The sequence below is a fragment of the Hippocampus guttulatus genome, chromosome 3 (genome assembly GCF_054856545.1).
Source record: "Hippocampus guttulatus isolate MCC_2025c chromosome 3, RoL_Hgut_1.0, whole genome shotgun sequence".
NCBI lineage: Eukaryota > Metazoa > Chordata > Actinopteri > Syngnathiformes > Syngnathidae > Hippocampus > Hippocampus guttulatus.
Genome location: NC_141263.1, coordinates 20,936,476 through 20,957,508, shown reverse-complemented (window position 1 = coordinate 20,957,508; position 21,033 = coordinate 20,936,476). Strand labels below are relative to the sequence as shown.

Here is a 21,033-nt window from a genome sequence, read left to right as displayed (position 1 = left end):
CAAGGGCTACAGAATAAAACAATAAACAAAACGTGAAATAATCTCTTCAAGATTTGGGCCATGTACCTCTTGACAGAGTAAGCAACCATATTGGGTAACTTAAACTTGAGCCAAAATGGATGCCCCACACCTTTCAGTTAAGGTAGCAGAACCATGTGATTTTTCCCTGCCATGTAAATCGACGTTTCTAATATAAATTGTTGATTGAATAGATGTCAAATTTCAAAATATATACGATTTTGCCATTATAACCAGCCGTTGAGAGCAACTACGCTACAACGTGGCCCATGATGAAAGCACATCCCTGACCTCGAGACTTAAATGAACACTTATGTGGAAGGTAACAGGAGTACCGGGAGAAAACCCACAGAACCGAAATTCCAACCCTGAACCTCTAAACTGTGAGCCGGACGTATGAACCATAAGTTCCCAATTCAGCCGTGCACAGTGTAGTTACTTCAAAATAAAATGGGAAATAAAACTCAGTCACGTGTACAATTAAAAGTGAAAACAGATGTGACTCTGGCTCAAACGGATCAGCATTCCAGAAGAGGGGAAACAAAACAGCTATTGTTTGCTTATTTTCTCGTCGTGTGTCTGCACTTGAGGAATCCAATATGGTGTGTATGATCTCGGCTGCTCCGTATAAATAAGGTGCGTTTACAATCTGACTCTTGAAAATAAAAGTGAAATTGGAGCTCATGTTGTTTTCTTCTTCAGGTTCACGATGCCCCTGCATGGAAATTCGCTTTTCTTTCGAGCATCCTTTGTGTTGTTGTTGTCATCATGGAGAGCTTGTTACTGTGGCAAGATTCTAGTGGTCCCATTCGAGGGCAGCCACTGGGTGAACATGGAGGTCCTGATTAAAGCGCTCCATTCTCACGGACACTCCGTGGACGTGATTCGGACCGACAAGAGCTGGTACATCAAGGACAGCATGCCGCACTACAGCCCCATCACGGTGTCCGTCACCGAAGCGTTCGACCCGGCCTTTGTCGACTCCCTGATGAAAACGACTTTTGCTCTGGAGCGGGAGGGAAGCTCAGTGATGAACTTTGTGCGTCTACAGTTTCAAATGTTTGAAGCTATGTCCGGTATGGGCAAGATCATGTGCACATTGACCAGTGCCATATTACAAGACGACAATTTAATGGCTCGTCTGAAGGAGCGTCGGTATGACCTGCTCCTCACTGACCCCACTTTGGGCACGGGTGTCATTTTGGCTCATGCTCTACGGTTACCTTTGGTTTATAATGTGCGCTGGGTGATGTGCAAGGAGGGACATCTGGTCCTGGCGCCTTTGCCTTTGTCTTACGTTCCCATTACTGGCTCTCGACTGTCTGATAAGATGACTTTTCTTCAGAGGATCAAGAATCTTGTTTACTTTGTCAGCGGGGAAGCTCTGTACGCCTTTACCATCATACCGCAATATCAGGCTGTTTGCAACCAGTTCTTTGGCCCAGAGGTGAGATATGATGAACTTCTTCAAAAAGCAGACGTATGGCTCATGAGAGCAGATTTTGTCTTTGAGTTTCCTCGCCCTACCATGCCCAACGTCATCTACATAGGAGGTTTCCAATGTAAGCCTGCAGAATCTCTTCCCAACCACCTGGAGGAATTTGTGCAGAGTTCTGGACAACACGGAGTCATCATCATGTCTTTGGGGACTCTCATTGGGGAACTTCCAAGCGACTTCGCTGATGAAATTGCGGCAGCTTTCGCTAAGCTCCCCCAGAAGGTCATCTGGCGCTACAGAGGAACAAAACCTTCCACTTTGGGCAACAACACTCTCATAGTGGATTGGATGCCGCAGAACGACCTCCTGGGACATCACAAAGTGAAGCTCTTCGTGGCTCATGGTGGGACGAACGGTGTCCAAGAAGCGATTTACCACGGTGTTCCAGTAGTGGGAATACCCTTGTTTTTTGACCAGCATGACAACCTGCTGCGCCTCACGGAGAGAGGAGCGGCTGTGGTGGTCACGTTAGCCTCGATGGGTAAAGATGACAGCTTCCTGAAGGCCCTACAGGAAGTTCTTACCAATCCGTCCTACAGGAACAGCATGCAGAGGCTGTCCAGGCTGCACAGAGATCAGCCCATCCCGCCGCTCGACAGCGCCCTCTTCTGGATTGAGTTTGTCATGAGGCACAAGGGCGCAGCTCACCTGAGGACCGAGTCCTACAAGCTGCCGTGGTACGCCTACTACAATGTGGACATTGTCGTTACTTTCTTTACAACGGCAGCAGTGATGTTTTTCCTTCCGGTTGTGTTTTTGAGGACACATGTCTTCAAAACAAATCGAAAATGAGCTGCTGCTTTGCCGTACGGTATTATGAGCAATCACACAATTTAGTGCTGTGTCTCTCCAAATTGTTGATGATAATATCAATAATTGTATGTTAGATTGTCAAACCCTTTGTAATACGTGTGTGTGTGTGTGTGTGTGTGTGTGTGTGTGTGTGTGTGTGTGTGTGTGTGTGTGTGTGTGTGTGTGTGTGTGTGTGTGTGTTTGATATTGACATGCGACAACTAATGATAGCTCTCTGAAGGGTTTACTCAACACAAGGCCTATAGGAAGATCTGCCTGCATGGCAAAGGAAAGGCCCTCAAGTTGGGATAGTTTTGTCAAAAGACAGTCAAACAAAACCCACGAAAACTAAGATCTGCGACCAGCTTCTTCACCGATGACCGAACCAAAGAAACTTCGTAGCTGGTACTGGGAGGTTGCATGGATCTGGATCCTCTGTGGATGAAAATGCACTGGAGCACTGCACCATTCTTATTTACTGACTGATAAGAAAGAGTTCCTGAATCCACGACAGGCATCAAAGAGTTTGGCATTGTGTAATGAATTGAAATTCAACCGTTGGGAGGTGTTTTGGGCTCAATTCGTGTTGTCATGTAAGTACTAGTCAATCATTAAAAATGAAGCAACCAACTGTCGAATCACTTCACCTAATAGTTGGATCTGGAGCTTCCGGGCTTCACCAGTCCCGTACTGAACCAGTTTGACCCTTGAGGGCAAAAGTGAGCAAGCTTTTTTGAAAAAGACAAATGGTCCATGCCAGAGGGCTCCAACAACCAGACACCGGCTAACTTTGAATGATATATTTCATTTTCATTTAATTATAAAAATCGAAGAATAATGAAATTATTTAATTGCAATATAATTATAAATACTATGGAATTATATGTATTTCTACATCAGTAACCAATACTGTAATGTAATGAAAAAATATTTTCATAAAATATTAAAAAATACACATCATCTGTAAAGTTTTTATTTAGTTGACATATTTTATTGTTTACAATAAACTGAACAAAAATACCAATTATTAAATGAGAAAATGAAAAGGAATAAATACATCTTAAATAAATCTTCAACCATGACAGCTGTATTTGTCATGGTTCTGTTTGTGACCAACAGGTGACACTGTTGGGCTCCACCTGCTCCAGCTGCACACCTGTTGGTCATTGTGTCATTAGTTGTCTGTTTAAAAGGACTCCCGACATGACCACTCGGTGTTGGGTCATTGTCTCTGTTGCTGTTACTGTTATTTTTTTTGCTTCAGCCATGGTTTTTGTTTGTTACTTTGGATTCTTTTTGTTTTCATGACTTTGTTTTGAATTTAGTTTCCTCAGTCTTTTCTTAATAATTTTTGTCTAGGTCACCCTGCTCCTCCTTCCTGCCTGCTTTATGGGGTCCAACACCATCACTCAAAGTGAGCATCAAAGAAATTGTTTCCTATCATTTTCCCCTCCCAGCATTCATTCTGGGCTGAATTTTCTATCTTTTGAAAATGAGAAACTGAAGCATGTCATGAATATTTCATCCACTTCCACTAAACACCACAATGAAATCGTTCCTCTGCACTTTGTACTCCTTGACATAGTTAACAGCAGGGTGCAGACTCCAAGATGCAAAGAGCAGTCAAATGATCTTTTTTTATGCCAGAAAGTGAGCCTCCATGAAGAAAAGCGCGGAAACTCTTTATCTCAGGCTCTCATTATTGATTGTCCGATCAGATGACATCGTCTCGGGAGGCGTGGAGGTTGGGGACTCGGGCGATATAGACCAGTGATAAGTGGAGCCTTGCCGGCTTCTCGGAAATGAGACTGTCAGTCCCAAAGGCTTCATCTCACAGTGATTTATTCACTCATAGATAGAGGAAGTCAAACTGGTCTAAGTATTTACAGTTTTTATTTATCATTTTGGCCCCTTTAGATCCCAAAGCCGATGGTGGTACATAATTTTTTGATCCATTTATGATGTGCCTAAACTCCAATTTGGAACCTTCTCTACACGCCACAGTTGCAGGCCAATTGTCGTCAGACCACCATTTGTTGTAGTACCGTCGCATGACCGGACGGTGTCACTCATTCATCATAATCTGATGTTCATGCCGCCGTTCAAGTTTTGTTTCTCTCTCCGAAGACCAATTTCAAATCCTTTTGGTTTCATATGTGAGATGACTGACGTTGTTACGTTTGTGTCTTGTCTTTTAAAATGTCCTAAAAATCTGTGCATTCTGACCGTCTGAATTGTTAAAAAAAAAATACAAACATAACAGGTATTCATTCATATGTCTTCCCCAAGTAGAAGAGGCTGGAGGAAAAGGCCGGCGGTTCCCAGGATGCACACCAGGACAAAAACCCACAGAAAGATGCGGTCGATCACCATGGCGACGTATTTCCAATCGTCCTGAACCTGTGAGAGGAGCGACAATGACAAAGCAGGGAATGAACACGAGGTATTTACAATCGAGAAGTTTTTCCTGCCTTCCATGCAGGCATTTTGAAAACTCACTTAAATTGCCGGTCCACCAAAACCCGATCAGTATTACCTCCATCAAGGTCATCAATTTAAAGGGGAAGGTTGTTAGTTAAATTTGTTGATTGATGATGATGAGTACTTCTTTACAAAAGATAGGATCATTGTTTACTCCCAATGTGGTGTATTAACCACTATACAGTACATGTGTGGTAGTTGTTTGTACGTTGTTTGGATGCATTGACTTCCCGTACCTTGCATTGCCATCGACTGCGCATGCGTGAAATGTCACCTCGAATGTTTAAGGCTTATTCCCCACGTTGCTCATGCATGGAACACACGGTCAAATATAACACGATAGAAAACGCGTGTGTCTGCTTCGTCATTGAAGACACCACACCCAACATCACACATTACGTCCCATTAACCAGAATGAAAACTGTTAGAAAAAGAAAAAGGCCAACTCCACGGATTACAGTGACTGAAATACTGTAATGGCAAATTCCATTCGTAATTATACGGACAGGAGGATGCTTGTACTCATTCGTGACATGGGTGAGCTGGAGTCTTGCCCAGCTGATTTTAGCCAAGAGTTGGGCTTCACCTGGACTGTTCGTCAGTCCCGGTGATCGCTGGCCACATAAAGACAAACAACCATTCAAGCTTACATTCACGTCTCGGACAATTTACAGCCTTGAGTGAATCTTACGTGCATGTTTTTATGAAAAGTCCACAAATGTATGCATACTGCATATAAAGATTCAAACCCATATTTCCTGACTGTGTATCCCGTCGTACTGCCACAATAAACTCTCTGAAGTGAAAATCTGAAAATTACAGTCATGCTCCTCGCTATGGACCCTTATGTGCCATCAAGCTAGTCCACACGTACGGTACCAAAAATGTTTTCGTTAATCGAGACTGCACACATGTGACGAGGAAAAAAAGAATAGTATCAAATGTACTTGAGATGACCAATATAGCACAATAATCAAATCTGCACTGACAATCTCCTACTCCAAACTGAATGTCTGTCATAGGATCAAAACTGACCTTTGTGGGGCAGCAATGCACCCAAAGACACACTGATGGAAATAAAAGAAAAGGAGTAGAAGTAGAAGAAGAATGCTCACTGTCAACTCAAATCACAACATCTTCAAGTGAATGGCTGTAAAATACTGTAAACCGGTTTTGCATCATAAATCTTGAACGGGATTAACCAAAAAATATGATTGCCGACTCAGGATAATTGTTTGGCTGCGGGAAATGATCCATTTTCTCTTTGATGGTCTGTGACAAATCTGACAGAACGAATGAATGAGTGTTTGATCATCCATCAGAGACAGCGATAGGTAGTGACAGACAGAAGAATTAAACGCTTTTCCACTTGAAGGCTGAAGGCACAATTAATCTGCACAGCCACCTGTTGCCATTCATAGAATACCAGCTTTGAGTTCAAATAGACAGGCCCAGATTTCACATTGACACGCCCAAAATATGTGGGGGACCACTTTACGCCACTTGAGCCTGAACAAGACAATAAACTGTGAATTGTGAATGAGTCGATCCCAGATGAATCCATTTGGGTCTGGAAAACGATTGTTCTGCCAGCATTTGGGAGCCAGACATTCATCTGTGAGTGACTGTGACAGTGGAGGTTTCTTCATTAAAAAGAGTTTGATGCTTTCTGTGAAAGTGTGGACATTGTTGGTTTTATTAGTATGCACCGGAACTCATCCAGTTGTTCAGGTTAATCACTCAGGGTAACCATTTAGAGCCACCTGAGAATCGGGCCTTTGCCGAGTTTAATCGCAAAGGAAGAAAATGCTCAAACTGTGTACCCGGCATGATTGAGCGCTCACCTCTTTCGCCTCATTCTGCATTCTCATGTTCTCAGCGATGTATTTGACGCTCTCAAGCGCCTCCCTGATCTCAGGGGAGAACGGGAGCAAAGTCAAGACTCCCGCATCTAGAGACTCTGAGCTGGAGCACCGACTCCTTGCTCCAGGCACGCCGCCTCCAGTCAGGACCCCAAGGCAGCTCAAGCCGCCACCTCCTCCGGAGTCTGTTGGCAGTTTCCCGGACCTCTGGTGCCAGCACCTGTTGCAGCGCCCCTCGCAGCACAGCGAATCTGACCTGGCGCTTTTGGCCAGCTCAATTGCGTTCAGGTTGTTGAGATTGGTGAGCTCTGGGTTGTTTGGGAGCCTCTGGCGGTTAGTCAGGCTGGACACCACGCTGGAGGCCAGAGCCCTAGCCTTGTGTTGGGGTCCTGTCGTGGGAACGCCGCACGGTCTCGGGTGGATCATCTGAACGGTCTGGTTCCTTTTCTCCGGATCCCTCTCCGGTCGGGTCATGAACATGATTTTGGGGAGCAGCCCCAGGAAGACGCCGCGCACCCACTGCGGCATGGTGTGCGTCTTGGGCGTGCGGTAGTGGACGTTAAGCACGAACACGGTGATGACGATGGAGAGGGTGACGAATATCATGGTGAAAAGGAGGTACTCGCCGATCAGCGGAATGACTAGTGAGGTGGAGGGGATGGTCTCGGTGATGACCAGGAGGAAGACGGTCAGGGAGAGCAGCACGGAGATGCAAAGCGTAACCTTCTCGCCGCAGTCGGACGGGAGGTAGAAGACGAGCACGGTGAGGAAGGAGATGAGCAGGCAGGGGATGATCATGTTGATGGTGTAGAAGAGCGGCAGCCGGCGGATGTACAACGAGTACGTGATGTCCGGGTAGATCTCCTCGCAGCAGTTGTACTTGATGTCGTGCTTGTAGCCGGGGGCGTCAATGATCATCCACTCGCCGCTCTCCCAGAAGTCCTTGAGGTTAATGGTGGAGCCAATCAGCACCAGGTCGATCTTGGCCTTGTCGTAGGTCCAGGAGCCGAACTTCATGGTGCAGTTTTGGTAGTCGAAGGGGAAGTAAGTCACATCAATCTTGCACGAGCTCTTGAAGATAGCGGGAGGGATCCACGTGACTTCGCCGTTGTACCGGAGCAGAGCCTTAGTTTTGTCATCGACCTGGAAATCTCCGACTGCACTGTGAAGAAAAACAAAGGCGGGATGGAGGAACCAACTTTGAGTTCTCAGGTGTTTTCTCATTGACCGTTTCTCAATATGAAGAAAGTAGAGTATCGTCTTGTGAACCAGCCAAGCTCAGTCTTCCTAAGAACGTAGGCGAGAAGGCGAGTCTCTGTAAATTGGAACGGCCGGATGCTTGTTAACTCCCCCTCCCACCTATGACGTACTCGAGTGATATCTGTATCAAGTACCATCCGTTTTAAACACCGCTTATCCTGAACAGGGTTGCGGGAGGGCGCTGGAGCCTATCCCAGCAGATTTAGGGCGAAAGGCAGACTATACCCTGAACTGGTCACCAGTCTCGAGTCACATGTAGACCTTTCAGAGCCACATCCACACCTTGTGGGAACCGATCCCAAAATGCCCACATACAAGTCCAGCGAGTGTACCACACCACCATTACTGACAATTGGAACTATACTTGAGACTGATGACGTTTTACAAGATCACAAAGACGTAGGAACAGACAAGAACACAATTTGACAAAACGATTTGTCCTTTTTGAAACAAACTGAACTCAGTCTTCCAGAAGCATACGAAAAAGTGAACCAATCCATGGAGAACGATCTCAACGGGTTTACTGGGACTTTGGTTCAATTCATTTTTGACATGGGCTCTGTTTTGTTCATTTCTTTTTTACACTTAGTTCCCAACAGCCCTCCAAACATCCTCCTATCCATTTTCTATAATGCTTGTCCTCAAGGTGGTTTCATGGAATCCAATGATTGTTTTGATTCAAAATGTTGCAGTACTTTATAAAAATACGGTAGCCCTTTGTGGGACACTTAAAAAAAACCCTCAAAGCAATGGCTGGATTCCATTTTGATTTGTTTTTGAGTTATCATTAAAAACCAAAACACTCACTTGTTGTATAGCACAATATCAGGCTTCCATATCCTGTTGGACGGCACGCGTATGGACTCGACACCTCCGAAATCTTTTGGATTCCACTTGAGTTTGTAGTCATTCCAGATCTAAAACATGACAAGTTCATCACCAGATTTTGGTGAATTTAGGAGAAAAAAAAAACAAGAACTTATGACAGATGGTAGGATGTGAAGACTCCTTCTCTAGCGCATTCAAGCCTGATACACATGTTCATGCAAATTTACCTTCCGAGCAGTGGTGTAGTGGGGATTTTTTAAGTGGGTGTACGTGATTCTGGGATGTTCTATATATACATACAGAACATCATTCATAGGCTACAACACCAGTTGAACTAACGTTAAATTTAATGTTTTACTACTCCAAAATAATCACAGGCCAACGCTATTAAGCATAACTCGCATTAGGGCTAAAACCGAAATAAAAATTGAATGTGGCGTCGGGAGGAGGGGGTGGACGGTGTACCCCCGCATACCACGCCCACTACACCCCTGCTTCTGAGCAAGTGGCAAATGAAGACCATTGGATGGTTCAGTGGTCGTAAGAAACATCAAAAAATTTGTGGCTGGTGCAACATGAAAGTTAACACAAAAGGAGGTCATAAATTGCACCATATAACCTAAGATGAAACTCGCGTGCTTTGATTGTAAACCCACCTGCCCCCTCTAACCCAGACCCCCACTCTCAATAGAAACAATTAAAAAAGAGTCAAGTTATTCAGTTAGCGCAGAAGGAAGTAAAATGTGCTTAACGGGCCTTTTTACTGTTGGCAGTCCTTGAAAAAGTCTTAAAAGCGACAATAGAGGGGCAGCCAGTGGGTGCAGTAAAACTTGCACTTAATTAAATGTGTGTGTGGGGGGTGCCTTAATTGTCGCCTTCCTTTTAGGTACGAATGAATATGTCTGCATTAAAAACAAAAAACAAAACAAAGAAGTAAAATATGGCACATCTCATAAAGATAATAAAGCTGCACACAGTTGGCCCACTAAATTCGTTTCATCAATTGTTCAGTGTCCCTGACCGATAAGTCACCCAACTATTGGTCACACGAAATACAGTATTGACAATTTAAATAATTTCAAAAAGAAAATTATTTGAGGAAATAAGTGGAAAAAAGGTGGATAATTATTGAAATGGAAATGATTTTTAAAAAACGTACGTGTCTCAGCCACAGGTTGGTCTCCATGATCTGGTTGACTTCATCCTGACAACAGAGCGTGAGAGAGGATTTTAGGACGAGTCACGCTTGAATATTTTAGCAGCAAAAACAGGGAGAATACTGTCGTGTGCGAGCGTCCCCCTTGACACTTGCGTGCTCTCAGCTTTCTGGGCAGTTCAGGTGGATTTAACTGGATTGCAAGCGGGACATATGAGGGAGATTGTGAAATTAAACAACCAAGAACAGTAATCCGATTCACTATGCTTCAGTATTTGTGTGTTTTTCTTGGAAGGGTGTGGTCTGAAAAGTATTTTATAAAATAAGCTCAAAAAACACAACAAACAAACATTAAAAAAAACATATGTATTCTGCTTCCGAGCTTTGACTTTTCATTGGAGGAAGTTTAGTCATACAGCATGAGTTGGAATCTTTCAACATTTTGTTGTCTTGACAATGTAATTCCCGAAATCATATTTTAATCTCTAGAGAAAAAAAACAACAACAACAAATGAAAAACAAGCCCAGTTGCCTCTATTCCACCCTTGTGAATTGCCATAATCTGGATGACTGATTATGCACCCAAACCCAAAATTGTCACGGTGCCATCATGCACCGTTGCCCATCAGTCATGACTCCATGCTCATTAAACAGAGTGATGAATGTTAGAAGGAGCCCCACTCCATGAATCCCCGCCGAGTATAGACATACAGTATAGGCAACCGAGCTTCTCACCACTTTGACCAGCTGGGACATGGAGACCTCGAACTGCACAATGACCGGCTCAGATACGTTCTCCACCGGTCGAATGAACTGATTGTACTTGGAGAAGATGACGGAGAAGAGCTTGTGCTCACCCTCTGAACATGCGCCTCCTGATGTCACAGGACAGAGAGACGGACAGATGTCCATATACAGTATCTGCGATTATCATTTGCGATTTTTTTTTCTTCAGGGGAAAGGAGGGAACAAATAATAATAATAATAATAATACATTACATTTGCAAGCGCCTTTCACAACACTCAAGGACACTTTACAACCAAGAGCAATAATAAAACCACAGATAAAATAATAAACGAAAGAAAGATTTAAGGTGGATAAGCAAGTCTGAATTGGTGGGTTTTGAGCTGGGTTTGGAATATGGAAATAGACCTTTAAAAAATAATTGAAGACAAGGTGCAGGCAGATGCTGCAGATAAAACAATATACCGGTATGTCAAATATACATATATCCATCCATCCATCCATCCATTTTCCGAACCGCTTGATCCTCACTAGGGTCGCGGGGGGTGCTGGAGCCTATCCCAGCCGTCTTCGGGCAGTAGGCGGGGACACCCTGAATCAGTTGCCAGGCAATCGCAGGGCACACAGAGACGAACAACCATTCACGCCCACAACCACACCTAGGGACAATTTAGAGCGTCCAATCAGCCTGCCATGCATGTTTTTGGAATGTGGGAGGAAACCGGAGCACCCGGAGAAAACCCACGCAGGCCCGGGGAGAACATGCAAACTCCACACAGGGAGGCCGGAGCTGGAATCGAACCCGGTACCTCTGCACTGTGAAGCCGACGTGCTAACCACTGGACTACCGGGCCGCATATACATATATATTTTTTAAAATATTTAAAAAAATATTATTTGCTGACATTTTGGTGATGAATATAAACTTAATAAATAAAGTTTAGGTTGTAGGAAGCATATATTAACTCTGTGGCTATAGATGTCCAAAAATATGACATGTTTTATTTTTTTTTTGTGTAGAAGTAAATTAAAAAAAAATACAAAATTAACTTCACACACACACACACACACACACATATATATATATATACATATCTGAAAGGCAAAATTCAAATAGAGTGCTTGTTAAAAACTAAAATTGATAAAATGAACTAATAAAAAAACTTATTGTACCGGAGAAAATCATATATATATGTGTATGTATATATATATATATATATATATACATACACAAATGTCACAAAAATCGCAACACATATCTAGTCACCTAACGCTTTGTTACAGGATTAAAACGTTCTGTTGAAAAGCATTATCCGATACAGAATTAACCATGTTTCCAGAAAATTGTTTTATGTTAGGTCACACAGCAGGAGCATTCCAACTCACCCTGGAGATGTAAAAATAAGATGGAATAGGTGGACGCAAAAAGGAGGTAAAAACTGCCTTTCATTTTCCTGGCTGCTGGATAAAGACTGTGCTGGATCCAGGCTAAGAGAAAGTGAAGTAGAGGATGAGTGAAAGGATGCAGAGCGCCAAGGAGCGTGAGCGAGCGGGAGGGAGGGTGGCAGTCTGAGCCAGCTTCTGACAGCAGGTTGATCGCCACGGCAACCTATCAGAATTTGAGGTGACACAAGCCAGGGTTGACATCCTTTTATATCATGTCATGTATTTATTCAAGTATGACTTTTTAAATGCATGAATTAACTTCTTTTTTTTATCTAGTTGAAGGATTGAACTCTTCAGTTGCAGGCCGTATTGTTATAACCACAATGAGAATTTTCTTTGAACTCATGAATTAAGCTTTGTTCGTCAACTATGGAGCTCTGCGGGTGCCGGGGTATGACAAAAAAATATTTCCCTCAATGAACTGATATGTATCCACAGTTTACTAATCTGATCACACATTCTGCGAATCTAACAACTATTTGAGACAGGACATCTACGAGAGTAGAGTAAAAAAAAAAAAAAAAGACCACACCCTGAAATAACAACAGATTAGGAACACAACTGTCAAGGAGAAAAGAGGTGGTGTATTTTTGGAGGTCTGCATTTATTTGGAAGGTGTACACTTTCACTTGTAAGTGCGCGCATTTCTTTTCTAAGGGGAAAAAAAAGCAATTTAAAACCACACCCTTTTAAAAAGTTGACTGATCGATACAATAGCAATGATTCTGTTGTTGTGAGCATTCTTTTGAGAAATATGCCCGTTGTTGTGGTTTTCAACCGCGCCCTTCCCTCCCCCACCCAATAAACAATCCACTTTTCCTCCTGCCACAATGATTTTCCATGCTGTCCTTCAATCAGATGAACGAGCAGTCCCTTAGATAAATTTAGAGAGTCCCGCATGGACATGAAATGGAGAGGTGCCAGATGGGAACTCCACTGCTGAAGCCTTGAGAAAATATCATAAAAATGCATCGTCAGGTTGTTTGTGTTTGACTTTGTTTTGGCCTCGTCTAAATGGTGGCTAATTGTGTCCACCCTCTCCTATCCATCACACTGAAGAGATACACACACACATACGCAGAAAGGCTCATTAAAAGTCACAGTCTAGTAAAGCGTATAATAAAATCTATCTCACCCTAGCAGCTAATTACACCAAAGCAGTCAGACATGCACCCTATCCCACAGGCAGGATGCAAAGTGAGCTGCAGTTATCTTGAAAATATATATCCAGATTAAATTTCGGATTAAAGTCCATTTGGAGAAAAAAGGGGATGGGGGTGGGGTAGTTAACATGGAGGCTGATTGCTATCTTGTGATGAAGCTTTGGCAAAATGGGCGACAGTCTGCAGAATCTCTTAATGAGCACACTCAGCACCATTTAATGAGCGGTTTCGATGGTGTGTGTGTGTGTGTGTGTGTGTGCGTGCGCTTTAGTTTAACTACCAGACTTATTGACAGTGTTTTCTGATTAGGGCACAGCGATAAATCAATTTTATCGATTATTTCAGGTTGATTGCTCAAGATGATTGTTTTTGCACCTTCCTGAGCTCAAAGTTTATCTTCACATATGTGCACTGCTTGCACCAACAACATGGCTCCAAACAGGGACACTGGTGTTGCCAGTTTAGCGATTTTTCTGACCACGAGTGACTCTTTAGAAATAAATAAATAAATAAACGTAGCCACTCTAAATTCTTACTCGGGAACAAACATCATCAGAATCATTTTCACTGCTTTGCCCAGTCGAAGGCACTCACAGAGCCATCGATAGATGGATGGAATAATATAATAGATAGATCGACAGAGAGACAAACAGACGACAGTGTCTCGTCATAAAAGCTCTTATTTATTTATTCAACTGCAGAGTGTACCAGGCGTTTATTTGAAGGATGTGACATGGCATCTATTTGTGGCGGAGGTCATCATTTGAAGCTATACAATCGTCAAATGTGAAATAGTTTTGAGCGATTTAACACAACACTCATGCCAAATATTCGTCTAGGGAGGCGCATATTTGGGGTTATGTGTTTATTTGTTCGATTTAATGACACATCTATTAATTGAGACACTGATATGATATATAGATGTATAATGGCAAATACAATTCAAAAGCTAAGGCTGGCATGAATAAGCCATTTTCGATTTAATTCCAATAATAATGCATTGCCTTTGATGGGAAAGTTAACGCTACCAACATGAAGACCATTTAGGCACGTGGCTTACCTGGGTTGCTTTGTCCCGTCACCTATTCAGATCTGTGGAATGGCCCTTTAATCATGATGTGGTCATGTTGCATTTCCTTCTTTTTTGTAATGGTGCAGATGTTCTTACATTCTGGTTGCATGCTGCCCGCTGTAGAGTTGGAGTTCAAACTACACCGGGAACCCTTAAGATTACAAAACAATTTCTCCCAACAGAATAATGGAAATCGCAAACTGTCCCCACCATAAAACCTTTATTACCACGACATGTAATCTTTGAGTAATATCTGAAATCAAAACAATTAAAACGTAAATTACACAGCCGGCAGCCCGGTTCGCGCGTCGATCACACAGTGCAGGGTTCGATTCCGGCTCCGGCCTCCCTGTGTGGAGTTTGCATGCTCTCCCCAGCCGGGCCTGCGTGGGTTTTCTCCGGGTACTCCGATTTCCTCCCACATTCCAAAAACATGCATGGCAGGTTAACGGTTGTTGAACACTCTAAATTGTCCCAAAGTGTGAGTGTGAGTGTGGATGGTTGTTCGTTTGTGTGTGCCCTGCGATTGACTGGCAACCGGTTCACGGTGTCCCCCGCCGACTGCCTGAAAATGGCTAGGATAGGCTCCAGCACCCCCCACGATCCTTGTAAGGATAAAGCGGATCGGAAAATGGATGGATGGATGACATAGCCAAGACTGGAAGGTGATTGGAACTCACCTTTGACTTTAGACTGCGCACAAGCTTCATACTAATATACAATTGTGATTCAGAAAATGAAAAACCCCGTAAAATGACAAAATGAATAGTATTGACAGTCGCAGTATTTTAATCCTTTGAGCAATGATTATTTCAATACTAACAGTGTAGCAACACAGACAGACAATATAACAACACTCATGGCCCAATATTGTTTGTCCTCGACAACAACAACAGAGAACACAACAGAGAACACAAGGTGAGGTTGGAACAGATTGTCATTTCCATGTATTTAAATAGAGGGAAATGATTTGACATATGAGTTTTCTATTTATGAATATGGCCACAGAATGAATTAAAACTCATGTCTAAAGACTGTAAATTTCCCCAGTGTGGGACAAATAAAGGATATCTTATCTTATAAAGGCACCACTGTATTGCTGTTCTCCTTTTGACACCCCTCATTGAGGCGCTTCCTTCTTTTGGAGAAAGTCTTGTGAAAAAAAGTCAAAGAAAAAGCAGATCACACCCACTAAAACGAGTTAATCTTCCTCCCCTGCTCTTCTGCAGATTTACAATGACTTCTTCCCTATCATGCTAAAAAATAATAATAATAATTATGTGCTGATCAAATGCGAGGCATCTCAGAGGTGGGTTGCTGTTGTTGTTGAGGCACATGACTCTGGAAGAGAGGCTGGAGGAACAGGCCCAGGGTACCCACCACACACACAATGACAAAGATCCACAGGAACATGCGATCCACCACCATGGCCACGTACTTCCAGTCTTCTATCACCTGCAAGCACAAAAGAGCATCCGTCTCAGGGGTGAGTAGTTAATGGCGAAAAATTGTGAGTTGGATCTCAAACTGGTGGTCTAATAGAAGGATGGGGTATATCATACAGACTGGGTTATGACAGTTTTATGGCCTCGATAAAGCTATGCCACTATTGACCCTTTCACCCCATTTTCCATCTGTCCTTGATTGTTTTTAGAAGCGCTTGTTCCTAACAGGTTCCTCTGCCAGTCGATTTGATTTGTCAGTGGCATAATGATTTGCTGGGTCACAGGGGCAACTCAAGGCGAGTGCTCTGTCAAGGAGGGCAAGGAATTGAAGAGCACCAGCACATGTGATTTTGGTCCCAGTTTAGTTGAGAATGGAAGATCGAATTGTCAGTGAAAGATTCCGCTGGCTTGTGTCAATAGTGGATGTTCAGATCATGATCAGCTGCCAATGGCTAGCGGCTCAACATAAGGTTTAGTCGGTGCCCGATTAAAGATAGAGTCGTAACGACACATGTATTTAAGAAATGTAAGTCTGAAATATTGAGAAAATCTTTGGATGCTTGCACCTACTGTGTTATGCTATGCTGCATTGCACACCGTGGTTCATATTGTTAGACCCTGATCAGACTTGTATTTCCTGAACTGTAAACATGGCTGTAAATCCAATTTCACTACGCTTCAACTTGCTGCGCCACTATACACACTACACTACGATATCTCGATTACGATAGCTACAATTCGGATCTCCAGAACGTGATCAGACTTGTGTTTTCCTATCACTGTAAACATGACTTTAACTCTGCTAGGTCACTCTACTAAGGTACAATGTACTAAACTGCAATGACCTATGCTGAGATGTACGTACTATGCTGCTTCCCACCCAACAAGCCACCCTAGCAAAGCGGTAGTGAACCTGGGAATGGCTCAGGTCAGATATTTCAAGACCCTTTGCGATAGAAACAGACTCAGTAAAATAATTATACATACGCTTTGGTCATCATCATCTGCCATCATGTGCTCCGCGACAAAGCACACCCCGTTCACAGCCTCTTGGATATCGCCAGCCAAGTGTGAATTGCTTCGAAGATATAGGTCCTGCGTCAATGCGAGACCACTGGAAACTGAATCCGTGGACCGCAAATTGCCCTTCTTGTTGGGGTGGCGAAACCCCAGAGGAAGGGTTGTACTTTTAAGTCCTGGCGTGGAGAAGGCAGAGTCTGAAGGCAAAGCTGAAGCCGTCTTGGGGAAAACAGTTTTGGATGCGCCAGGGGAACTCAAGACCATTCTTGTGCTCCCCGATCGGAGGCATCGCTGTTCTCGCTGCCTCTGACGCACAGTGTTATCATGAGGGCGTCTCATGAAAAGCAAGGTCGGCAGTTTGACCAGAAAGATGATCTTGACCCAGGGGGGCATGGTGTGTGTGCTGGGGGAGCGGTGGTGGACATTGAGCACACACACGCTGGTGATAATGGAGAAGGTCACCAGCACCATTGTGAACATCAAGTACTTGCCGATCAGCGGCACATCCAGCGAGGTCGGAGGGACGATCTTAGAGATCAGGAGCAGGAAGACGGTGAGGGCCAACAGGACGGATATGCACAGGGTCATCTTCTCGCCGCAGTCTGAGGGCAGGTAGAAGACCAGAATGGCTAGAGAGGTAATCAGCACACACGGAATGATCAGGTTGATGGTGTAGAACAGCGGCTTCCTCTTGATGATGAAATCATATGTGACGTCCACGTAGGTGGCATCTAATGGGTTGACCGTACGCCTGCCAGGTAGTGCCAGGATGTCCCACTCGCCGCTAGGTGTGAAGTCATCCATGCTGGCCACCTCCGTTTTTAAGATCAGGTCAACTTCGGTATAGTCGTAGGTCCATGAGCGGAACTTGAGCGTGCAGTTTTGCTGGTCGAAGGGGAAATGCTTCACCTCAATCTTGCAGGCGCTCTTGTAGATGGCGGGGGGAAGCCAACTGATGCTGCCGTTGGAGAGCAAAATGACGTTGGTGAAGACTGTCACCTCATAGGTCCCGTCGGCACTGTTTGGACGACAAAGAAATTAATAATCCAGATCTTATGTCAACTTGTCTGGTACGGAACTGGATGAAAATGAATCTTTAGGATGCTGGGATCAGGAAGCCTTTATCGGGAACAACTGAGTGCTCAGTATCAGTATCAGTTATCAGTAACCACAATGTTTGGTTTGAAAGGCCACCACTCTACCACATAAGCCAAGTTGCCCAAAAAAGGAAAAAGTAGAACTTTGATAATGCAAACTCCCCATAAGCAATGGTTAATTTGTGTGGGACATGATCTAATTTCAGGATTAAAACAGTATGTGTAGTGTAATGTATTAATCGTATTTTTTTTTCTTGAGATATTTCGTGAATGAGAGACTTATCACTTGTTTTAAATTGTGAAAATTATGCATAATATGGCTCTTTTAAATGCCACTAACTTGTTATAGAGGACGATATCAGGAAGCCAGACGTGTCTGGAAGGGATACGCAGCTTGTTGATTCCCTCGTACTTGGCGGGGTCCCACGATAACCTGTAGTCCACCCAGTGCTGAACAGGATAAGAAGAGTAAGTCAGACTTTCCAATTGGCATCTTTTTCAGTGAGTACCGGTAATAATAATGGGGTGTCCAAGCAGTCGGCTCCACTGGACAAAAAAAAAACAAAAACGAACGGGCACGGATGAATTCAAATTAAAGATTGTTCATTCTATTAACCTGAGTGAGCCAGACATTGGTGGTCATGATCTGCTCCCTTTCATTCTGGAAATGACAACAGAGAATTAACAATGGAAGTTATAAACAGTTTCTGTGTATTTTCACTACTTCAACCAATACGTACAACGCTAATGAGCTGCGCCAGAGACACTTGCAGCTTCACTGTTACCCTCTCAGTCGGGTTGACCGCAGGGCGGATGAGCGGATTGTAGCGGTTCTCGCCTAGCAGCCAATTAATAAGACGCTCCTCTGAGTCGGCACCGCAACAGCCTGGACACAATTTTTTTTCTTTTTTCTTTTAATGAATAACAGTACACACATACTCAAGGAGTCACACATTATTAGAGTTCAATTACAAAGGAACCCCACCGAAAAGAAAACTAAGTGAAATAACTTTTTTTTTTTACAAACCTCAAAAAATTTGTTTAAAAATGCTGATCAACATTCAATGTACATTTCCACTTAAAAATGGTAAAATAAAAAAAAATCCCAGAAAAAAAATGAAACATAAACTTGAAAAAAATAAACAATACACACACACACACATATATGTACATTTTTTATGTGTTTCAAAAAGAACAAAAAAATGCAAATAGGTGAGTTTTTCAGCAAAAAGCTGGGGAAAGGTTACACAGGAAAAAAAAAATACACAAATAGGGCGATTTGTGAACTGTCAACCGGGAATATGTAGGGGAGTTCTGTAGTAGCATCAGAGCTAAAATAGTGAATTCCAATGTTTACTTTTCATCCATATGAATATTGTGCAAAAATGAATAGCTGATTAAGTTTTTTCTGTTACTGCCAAAGGTGCTTTATAAATGAAGCCCATTTCCCATCAGTTGACTGAATGACAAACTCTCTAATTGGAGGGTCCTGTAGAATTGCTACGATGGAGAACTTGGAAAAAGTCATCAACTGTGACCTTTCGGAAAGAAAATATGACTTGACGCCCCAATGATTGCAATGTTGTTCCGCTTCCAAACTTTCTAATGGCTTTCTTGTTGTTGAGACCCACTGTAAGTCATTAGCGTCCCATACACCACTGTCTGTCTAATGGCGCCATACATGCAAGCGTATCTGAATCTTCTTTCTTCTGGCTGGGATGCCTACCATGACTGTGCGCCCCTGCTGCTTCAGTTAGCAGATGGCGTGGTTTGAAGACCTCAGGGGTCACAATCAAACAAGGCAACAGACAATTCCCGCCTGAACTGGCAATTTCACCAGCTGTGTGTGTCACTGGTGTACTTTTTTTTCCATGTAAAAGTGTTGATTGAAAGTGTGTTCAGGCGTAGTTAATACCCTGTTGAGGTGCACCCGCATGCACTTGATAAGATATTTTCATTAGAAAATAATGTGATGTATTCATTATTATTGCTATTATTATTATTATTATTACTATTATATATATTATTATTCATATTTCATCATCACTTTTCATTTTTATGTCCAATCTTTATTGCGTTCAGAAATATGTTTCAAACTTGTTTTTTAAGTGGCCCAGAAGTAAATTTGAGTTGAAAGATGAAAACAATCCAAATATTAGTGTGCCATGAGTGATCATCAATTGTGCGTGCAAATTTAGCCAATCTCACTGAATAGGCTTGAAAATTATTTTTTCACGACAAATAATGTATCTAATATTGCTATTGACGCCAGCGGCATTTGTATGTCTTGAGATATTTTTCTCATGTAAAATATATGCTTTGCCTCAGTAAAGTCTTAAACACTGCCTTTGAACACACAAAGTAGACTGGGCTGATACTGTATATGCATGAACTATATTCTGCAAAAGTCTTGGGACAGTCAGTGCAACAGTACCTGTACATTGCAAGTTCTTTGGTTAATGATAAGCTCATTTCAGCAACCTGTACATAACGCACGAGATGAACAGCTCTTACCGTGTATTAAAGTGAGCACAGAAGCGACGATGGCGAGAGTAGTCGTCATTTTCACGATACCGTGTGCTCCGTGGGACGAGTGAGCCTGCGAAGTCTCAGAGGAGCGCTCCTTGGACCGCGCAAGCCGCATGCGACGCACCCCCGTGCGGAGCCGGCATAGAGCTCCTATCGGTAAACAAAGTGATCGGCCCAAGAAGTGTCACAAAAGGCGCCATTGTGATGGAACTTAGTTGAAATGAACAACAACAAAAGAAGAAGAAGCAGAATTCGCCGTGTGTACTTTAGTGGTTGTTCGTTCATCCGTTCATCCGTCCATCCTGCAGGGGGGCGCTCAGGCAACGTGTCCGCTCATGCGGCGTCTCAGGCGGCTAGTGAGCGTCCAAGACCTGCCCAGTTTCGATTTACACTTGGAGCTCTCATGTCATGAACACGAAAGTCCTCTCTTTAGCATTAGAAGTCAAACTTCTTGCATGCTTCTACTCTGTGGTCAAAGACAGGATTCGACTTGCAAAACTCTTGTGTGATTGAAACTCCCATTTTCTCATTTTAAAAAAACACACACAATTTCTGTTATTTTTGTCAAGTCATTCTCCACCTCAGGATTTCATTTTATGTGCTCACAATTTCTGGTATTTT

The 21,033-nt window shown here is 43.2% G+C and overlaps 2 protein-coding genes and 1 pseudogene across 2 annotated transcripts; 1 reads left to right on the top strand and 2 right to left on the bottom strand.

The window, feature by feature from the left end:
- The first annotated feature begins 26 nt into the window (after nt 1-26).
- On the top strand, nt 27-2,938 carry LOC147207831 (UDP-glucuronosyltransferase 2C1 pseudogene; annotated as a pseudogene).
- A 503-nt stretch (nt 2,939-3,441) lies between these two features.
- Nucleotides 3,442-12,112, bottom strand: chrna3 (cholinergic receptor, nicotinic, alpha 3). The gene is made up of 6 exons (XM_086106414.1): nt 12,027-12,112; nt 10,631-10,770; nt 9,899-9,943; nt 8,719-8,828; nt 6,634-7,813; nt 3,442-4,708 (listed from the first exon to the last, which is right to left on the bottom strand). The coding sequence occupies exons 1-6, from the start codon at nt 12,088-12,090 to the stop codon at nt 4,580-4,582; spliced, it is 1,668 nt and encodes a 555-aa protein (XP_085962540.1). The 5' UTR covers nt 12,091-12,112; the 3' UTR covers nt 3,442-4,579.
- A 3,194-nt stretch (nt 12,113-15,306) lies between these two features.
- On the bottom strand, nt 15,307-20,508 carry chrnb4 (cholinergic receptor, nicotinic, beta 4 (neuronal)). The gene is made up of 6 exons (XM_086106413.1): nt 20,398-20,508; nt 18,624-18,769; nt 18,500-18,544; nt 18,224-18,333; nt 16,754-17,804; nt 15,307-15,776 (listed from the first exon to the last, which is right to left on the bottom strand). The coding sequence occupies exons 1-6, from the start codon at nt 20,444-20,446 to the stop codon at nt 15,609-15,611; spliced, it is 1,569 nt and encodes a 522-aa protein (XP_085962539.1). The 5' UTR covers nt 20,447-20,508; the 3' UTR covers nt 15,307-15,608.
- Nucleotides 20,509-21,033: the final 525 nt, after the last annotated feature.